The following is an 8724-nucleotide window of genomic DNA, read 5'->3' as shown; positions in this document are numbered from 1 at the left end:
GCTTCTTTTACGCCAGAGCAACATCGTACCGTAATATTCCAATTCTAGAGCATGATGACGTCTCGATACAAAATTGACTACTGCATGGCGCTTAAGGCCCGATATCCACTTGAGGCCTCATTCATACGAGAGCTTTTTAACGGACGTTAAAAAAGCTCTCGTGCGATTGAGGCCTTATACCCCGCCAACGCCGGGTTTTAACGCACCGCTTTTATAACGCTCATGTGAATTAGGGTTTAATGTACTAAAATTCACTAATATGAAAGGAGATTTGTTCAGTCGACTAATCAGATTTTCAAATGAATGACGTGATAACTTTTTCACTCTATCTCTTAATAAATAATCTGATTGGTCTGCTAAACAAATCTATGCTCCGATTTGGTCCATACCGGATTTAAGGCCGCAAAATTAATGTTTTCATTTGTAGCATGCCTCATTGTAGCATTTTGTTGCTCCGGCATAAACAGCCTGCAGATTTATTTGCGAGCTTAACTAAATAAAATTATTATAGTGACGTACATAGTTCAACGTTTGCAAACCTAAGGCACCATCTGCCCATATCTCATGCAAAAGTTTGGAAGTTTTTTTTTTGCAATAAATAAATATTTTTTACTGAATAAATGCTGATGTGATGGCTACAAAATATTTTACTAGTAATTCGGTAACAGCAAATTAGATACGATTCAGACTGTGTAGTAGCCAAATTGTAGTTAAAATAAAATCGATTGCAACATTTTCGTAAAACAAAATTGTTATTAAGGTTTATTAAGAATACTTCGGTATTTTTTCTTTATTGATATCTCTTAATTATTATATTTCTCTCCAAAGTGTTATTTCGGAAGTATAGGAGTATTTAACTTGCCAGCCACTTTACAAAGCCAATTAGGTAATCACGCGTTAGTTCATGTTAGTTAATAGAAGATATTTAGCATACTCATAGCTCATAGCATAGCCAGGGAGAGGAGGTTTGGGAGTCTAAACCCCTCCAAAATCATATGTAAAGAGAAATAATTATTTTGCATAGTTCTTGCATTTGCGCCCGCGCTCTTTTTTATCGTTATATTCTGTCAAATTGAAAGATAAAATTCAACTAACCGTGTAACTATCCCATCAAGCCAAGTAAAAGTTTTTTTTTCATGGAAGGATTTAACTCCTGGCTATGGCTATGTGCATACTTATTTAGTTACAATGAATATGACAAAGCTTTCATAATAACAAAATACATTTTATATAGTAAAAGTAAATATATTTTGCCTTAAAAATATAATTGACACGAAATATTTTGAGTATGAAGAACAGTAAAATTATATATTTATAAAGAAGTAGTAAAACTGAAAAGCGGCCGCATACATCAAACGCAATGATGGGGGCATTTTTTATTTGTAAGTTTTTCGGCAACAACAAAAAATACAAAATGTTAATAAATTAATAATAACAGTTCCTCTAAATAATCTAACTGTGACTGCGCGCGCCGGTTATACACCTGATGTCATGAGTGCGGCTCAGAGCTTTGAGAAAAACTTCGAACGTACTTTTCCTTCTTTACTATCTTGTCATTTTTAAGATATAAAAACAAGACTTTTCCCAACAATTTTCCTAGATAATTTTGATACCTCTAACACACATTGATGGCCAGGCCGATTAAGTTGATTTCAAACTACGGAATATAATATTATATATAAATATCGCTCACCCTACTATATTGATTAATGTAATTGTAATTAACTCGATGTAAGCGTGTAATATTATATTACATCCAAGTGTGAACAGTGACATTTAAAAGTAGGGTGAGCGATATTTATATATAATAATATATTCCGTAGTTTGAAAGCAACTTTAGATTTTTAAAATATTGCTTTTGACAGGTAATGTAATAAAACAGGTAAAACAGGTAATAAAACATAAAAATGTTTGATAGTCTGAAATATATGTATATCTACTGTCCTTGAGTTACTGTACACGTATGAAGTATGCGTTACTTCACAAGTATGAAGTATGCATAGGAAGTATGCTGTATCAAGCATTTAGTCTATATTTGTCACTTTTCTTACCTATTAATAATAGCAAATATAGGTATAATATAAATGTATAACAAATAAACAATACTCTGTTAGGTTTTCCCCAAAAAAAAAAACATGCACACACTACATTATTACTATACTATACACCATGTCAAACAGGATTTCATATAATATTATAATACATTTTTCACTAGATCTTATACTTTTTTAATATTTTAAGCCGTGCTGATAAAAGCGCAATACAAAGTAGTGTGAAATAAGAGGAACTAATTTGTGAGAATGCTTGCGTAGATATTAAAATAAAAGGTGTACTAGTTACCTTAATAGAGCATAGTTTCGTGGTGCTTTATGAGTAGTGACAGTATGCAATCTTATTGGTGAGTTTCAGTATAAAGAATGTTGGATGAATTTTGTCCTGTTTGGGTGATATGATTATGTATTTACTTTAAAATTTTATTGCCTAAAACCTTTGGTGTTTAACCTTATTATATTATAATTTCGTTTAAATATTATTTACCTAGCCTATGTATTTAACGTTAAAATAGTTGTATCCTCTAACAAAAATTTCTTACATAAAATTATGTGACACCTGCACAGCACATTAAAATTTATAAACCCGGACTGTACACTGCACCTAGATTTTTTTTTATAAACAAAAAATGTATTTATTTGTAATTATAATTGATCGATCTAATAGAAATCGATATTTTTTCGATTTTACAATTTTGCTGAACAAATGTGTTACCAAGTTTTAGCCACCTTTTATGCAAATATGTAGTCAAATACAAAATTTGACAGAAAAACTGTCACTTCGAATTTATTTCGTTTACAGCAGAAACATAATATAAATGACAAAATATATGCCCATTCGTGGTCGAGCCATGGTCGAGCGGATATTTTTGACGTTCGTAAGCTCATCACAAATAGATGAATTTATGATTACGGCTAACGATTGCCGTCGCAATGAGACCACATCGCCTACGCGATCAATTAACATCTGACCGCCACATAAATTTAATTATAACAGTTGTCTAATATTCATTGAAGATGTCATTTGGACAGCCCAGGTATCAATTAATACTCATAGTTTGTATTGTATTTCTTATTATGACTGATATTATTTACATGGGTAGGTATAATGTGTATAATTGTCATATTAAATTCGATTTTGTTCAATGGACAATTGAAAGGAAGTAGTATTATCGATGCACGCACTGCGTATAGTCAGTGAACATAATCCTGCTATCTGATTACTCAATTCCTTTGCTTTGAGTCATGGCCTTGAAGTCGACGTTTACGAGGAAGAAGTAAAAAAAATTTGAGACATTACAGTGGGATAAATTATTATTCATCTTCATCATCCCATAATTATTGTTTTAGTTTAATAACAGGTGTTTCTACGATATTAGTTGCTAAACAGTTTTAAAATTTTCATTTTGATTATTTCGTTTCGCAATAGAGCAGTCTATAAAGAAAGATGTCAAGCAACACAAAACAATATAATAATGATTTTATTTAGTTGAACACAAATCTCTTACTCAGTACTAAAATTACTGCTATTCTTTTCCGCATTGAACATTGTGAAAAGGACAACACTAATTTTAAACCATTAAATTAATAATCAATCAATCTGCAATAAGTTTCTTAGCAACATTGTTATTTGTCAAAAATTTTAGGTCTTTTTTAACAAATAACAAGGTTGTTAACTTATCGATTACGGATACATTGATTATTATTATTATTATTGATTTTGGCTGTGAGATTTGTGCACAACCAAATATTTTGATTCAAAGATTTAACAAAAAAATGCCGTCATAGTAACCTAACACCGCGATTCAAAGCGATCCTCTGATCTTAGCCTATTATAACAATACGATTTAATAATAGGGTCGATTTGTAAAAGTTAGAAGTTATTTTCGTCGAACATTAACATACTTATACGAAATAACAATGTGCCAACAAAGCAACGTTATTTTAATTTTACTGTAGGGTTTCCTACTCACAATAATCCTATTTAAACTCCGATCAATTAGAAATTTCCAACTATGTAAATAAATAAGAAGGAATGGTATTTTTAACTAGCAAAAGTTTATATTTTCGTATTTTTTTTCGTAATATAACACTTTTTGACACTTTAAGACTTTTTGTATTGTGGTTTTTATCAAATCGGATGTAGAGACAAATATGCTGTTTACACAATTGAAATTTCTAAATGATAAATATCAAAGAGTACAGTGTGCCACCAAAGGTGAGCCATACCATTGGATTTTAAGGTATAACCTAAGGTGCCTTGCTGGGGCCGATGCCAGCTCATAGTTCCCTTGCCCAGCGTAGTTTGGCACCACTAAGCCGCATTTTCACAGGACCTGGGTAGAATGACTTGGGTATTCGGATGAAGTCATTTTACAAAACATATTCACATGTTTCGACGAAATCGCGGTCAAAATCAGCATACACAGAAATATGGCACCGTATAAACTTGTGTCAGCCAGAATTAAAACTATTTGTGGGGTATTAATAAATAGTAAAGTAAATCCAGAAATAAAATATATACCTACCTTAAGTCTGGATACTAGACTAGCGATATTCTTTCCCATAAAAAGCAAAAAAACCTAAAATTAATAAATCTAGTCTAATAGCTAGTCGCACGATGTGGTCGAACAGGTGTCTAGATGCTCAACTTGTAGGGGTTCGATTCACCACGTTATATGTCGAGCGCAAAAAGTAGATGGTCTTTCTACTTTAGTCCAATCAAAACAAAAGTCAAATAATTTGGTTGAAATATTGTTTACACGGTTGATTATTATCAGTTGATTGACCAAGTCGTTCTACCCAGGTTGCCTTATGAAAACACGGCTTAGTTGAACTTTAGTATTGCATACTGTAAACGTGTAGTACGTACCGTACACTGTAACAACCATCAAAATTACGGCCTAACAGCCAATTCTTATAAAGCCCAAATGGCAGTTCATGATACGATTGTCAAGTTTTCGCTGTATAAATGCCTGGTCAGACAACACGCGAAGGCAGCGACGCGTGAATCACCCAGAGATTGGTACGCAGCATTGTGAAGCGTCAAGGCAGCGGCGCAGGTTCACAACGTGAATGCCTTCATATCTTTGCATTACTACTTTTCGGAACCTCTGCCGTCACGCGTCGCAGCCGTCGCGCAATGTATGTGACCAACTCGATTATGTATTCCATTAGTCTAAATGCAAAATATAGCGATTCTCATCAGCATATTATGTTGTAATACAAAACTGTCACACATCAATATGACAGTTTTGTATGAGCTGATAGACTGTGAATGGTATGCGAAAATCGCTAATTTAGCTATTCAGTCCTACGGAACCAGTCCCCAGGGCTTAAATAAACTGGTGCTTACACTATCTGTGCCAAGCGATGGTGAGCGCCGTCCTGAGTTTGCCCCAAAGCCAGGGGTATAAGCCGCCGCCACGAAAGGCCGCTCGCGCAACGTACTTCACATAGTCGTACAGGCCCCAGGGCGCGTGACCGCCGTTAACGTAGTACACGTATGTGAAACCGTCTTTACAACGCCCCTTTATCGAATAGTAGTAAGGCAGGAACGAGTGTAGCCTGAATCTGGAAAAACAAATAACAGCCAAGTTATGTTTATTTGTATTTTAAATTGTAAGAGTAAATAGCTGACTAATTATTATTAATGGATATGACTTGAAAAATAAAGGACTTTTATACAAACTTTAAACCTCTATTTAACCTAGGGGTGGTACTCCTAAAAATCCTTTCATAGTGAGTGCTTACGTTATAAAAGAACCTACTGGTAAAACCAGTGGTTTAGGTTCTTCGTTGATAGATCAGTCAGTCAGTCAGGAGTCAGGTCAAGTCTTTTATATGTATGGATAGATAGATTACCTGCGTTTCTCATAGAACAATATGGCTTCACTGTTGGTGGTGAGCACGTGCAGGAAGATCGCCTTGACGCGGTGCTCGTGAGGTGGCTGCGGAAGCGCGCCCGCCAGCTGCGCCAGCAGCACGTCCAGCAGCATGCTGGCCACGCCCGAGCGCCGGTATGCACGGACCACACCTGTAAATTACTTTATTTTTAACTGACTTAAAAAAGGAGGAGGTTCCCAATTCGTTGGAAACTTTTTTTATTTAAATAAACCTTCTTTATTTAGCAGCAGGAAAGACTTAATTTATTTGAGCATAATGTAGAAAAATCTGAAAATGACACATATACAGAAGTACTCTCAAAGCATGAAACCTTATTGTGTGTAATACTAGATGGTGCTCTCGGCTTAATCTGAGTTGATTTTAAAAATCCTATAGGATTTTCTGGGGTAAAAAGTAGGCTGTATTGATTTCGAGAATGCAAGCTATCTCCATACCTAATTTAATTAAAATCAGTTCAATGGATGGGCTGTGAAAAGGTAACAAACAGACAGATATGGTAACAGGTTTCTATAAATTCTAAATGACTATTCCATAATGAGACATAATTACCCAAAGACAGTATGTAAGCCACAAGAGTGTCCTTCGATGCAAACCATCTTGATAAAATCCCTCTGTCCTCTGCATTAAGTTTCAGATATGGCTTGATCTCAGCAACTATGAGACCTATTATCTGGCTCTTGTATACAGCCGCCAAGGCAAAGAACCTCTCTGATGAAGTGATGTCTTCATACCATGATTGTGGATATTCTATTGGAAACCAATCTCTACATAAAGATCTAACCTGGAATGTATTATGCAAGTCTAAATTTGAAAAATTCCATGCAGAGGTAATATCTTTGTTATTTACTACGAAGAGATTAAAGACTAATTTTTGGATAACCTACATAAGGCAGGGAATGGTTTTGGCAGATTTTTTATACAAATACTGTTAAAAGTGAAACTTATTCCTTAGTTAATGATTTATTTTACGTTTGTCCACCTAAGTCTAGCTGGTCATCTAATAACATTACAATTAAGAAAAAATCAACTGTAGTCAAATCAAATATTTAAAATATAAATTCTACACAAACTATTTAAAGAAGTTAACCAGCCACTATGTTTTTTACATTATCATAATTAAAGAACTGTTTACATCTCTATCATCTCCATACCAAACCACAAGGAACTGGCCATTTTATTTTATTACAGTAAGTTTTTGTAAGAGTGTATCAAGGTTTAGGTTTAAACTTTAAAGGTAAATAAACCAACTAAACTTAAGTGATGTTTATGTTATACATTTTTAGTCAAAGTTTACATCATCACTGGTTCACTATTGAGCACAGATTAGGTCATGGACTACTATGCTGGCTAAGTGCAGATTGGTAGACTTCACCCACTTTGGAGAACAATATGGAGAACTCACAGGCATGCGGGTTTCCCACAATGTTTTCCTTTACCATTAAAGCTAGTGATACATTATTCTTTAAAGTAAGAGATGCATGCCAAAATTAAACCCTGGACTTCCCAACCGTTTAAAGTTCATACTGAAACTAATGAAAGATTTTCATTCTGATGGTCTCATGAATGGTTAAGTTTAAGCTTAAATACCTCTTCTAAATCATCAGGGCACAAGAAACGCAACTGTACATCTTTTAATGAACATTTCGCCTCTTTTGACTTCTCAATAATTACTTGGAAGCCCTCAGAAAGGTACCTGTAAATATAAAGGATCTAAATAAAATGTTTTGAGTGTACCAGTCAATACGCTCTATTCCTACACTCCACCTCAAGGAAATCGAAAACCATTTGAGGATTATGTGTAATATTTTATAATCAATTTTAAACTTGCCTTTTGACAAATTCAAAAAATCTGTTAAAAAATGCTCCTAAAAACATATTATACGATCGAATATAAGGTTAAAAAAGCATGAATTTGACTTGCTTCAGCAATGCGCGGGACTTTAATTACATGGTTATAATTTTATTGTAAATTGAATATTTAAAAAGTAGCCGCCGAGTTTCTTGGTAGTCTTTTTTTCGTTAGGAAGGGCATTTCAAACCAGGCAGTGGTAGATTCTTTGAACAATTCAAAAGCACTTGTAAAAGTTTATTTGAATAAAAATTCTTTCAATTTTAGTTTAATATCTTGAAGGTTTTTAATTGAATTGCTGCCGAGAGCTGGGCACCAATCTAAGCAATTTTGGTCAATTAGAGCTCGTGGAAGGAAATGAAAATACAAACAACAATAAATTCGTCAATTAATGGCCCATGACTGTAGTTGAAACGTAAACACTTACCAGCTAAACCCAGCCATCCGGCAATTTTGCCATTAATAGTAACATCTAAACTCTGAACACCATTAATCTTGTAATCATTTCAAGAATCTATCGTTTTCCATGAAATAAAAATAAACGGATTTGTAAAAATTCTGTGCTATCAATTGATTTGATTTGATTGTAGTCCTGTGTCAGTCGCGACCGATTCGGTCATTTGAGTCAAATGACCGAATCGGTCGAATTGATTGACATTTCACATTTTTTGCCTGACAGCTGTCTGAATAGAATGACATAAAGATGACAGTTCGATTTGTTGCCAACCGGATTATTTGTCTGTGCTACAACCGTACATTGTTGCCAACCTAATGGTGTCCTCAGACATTTGCGACAGACCGCAAACAACACTGGCAAGCATGTGGATGGGTGTTTGCTCAGAATAAATATCAGCTGTAGAAAGTGCCCTATTGTGACTTACTAAGCTCATAAAAGAAGGTGACGAATGATTATTTTAG

At 34.3% G+C, this 8724-nt stretch overlaps 1 protein-coding gene across 1 annotated transcript; it reads right to left on the bottom strand.

Annotated features, from left to right (window-relative positions):
* Positions 1-1907: 1907 nt before the first annotated feature.
* On the bottom strand, positions 1908-8397 carry LOC123868432 (N-alpha-acetyltransferase 60). The gene is made up of 5 exons (XM_045910970.1): positions 8234-8397; positions 7545-7650; positions 6507-6738; positions 5916-6087; positions 1908-5624 (listed from the first exon to the last, which is right to left on the bottom strand). The coding sequence occupies exons 1-5, from the start codon at positions 8248-8250 to the stop codon at positions 5408-5410; spliced, it is 744 nt and encodes a 247-aa protein (XP_045766926.1). The 5' UTR covers positions 8251-8397; the 3' UTR covers positions 1908-5407.
* Between the last annotated feature and the right edge of the window lie 327 nt (positions 8398-8724).

This window comes from Maniola jurtina, chromosome 9 (genome assembly GCF_905333055.1).
Source record: "Maniola jurtina chromosome 9, ilManJurt1.1, whole genome shotgun sequence".
Classification (NCBI taxonomy): domain Eukaryota; kingdom Metazoa; phylum Arthropoda; class Insecta; order Lepidoptera; family Nymphalidae; genus Maniola; species Maniola jurtina.
This window is presented reverse-complemented; position numbering and strand designations above follow the sequence as displayed.

Bases quoted from the DNA above. Each gene is read 5' to 3' on its own strand.
- LOC123868432 (XM_045910970.1), bottom strand. The intron at 6,739-7,544 runs GTATTTAAGCTT...AATACATTCCAG, and splicing joins GCCCTGATGATTTAGAAGAG to GTTAGATCTTTATGTAGAGA. The intron at 5,625-5,915 runs GTAATCTATCTA...TTGTTTTTCCAG, and splicing joins TTGTTCTATGAGAAACGCAG to ATTCAGGCTACACTCGTTCC.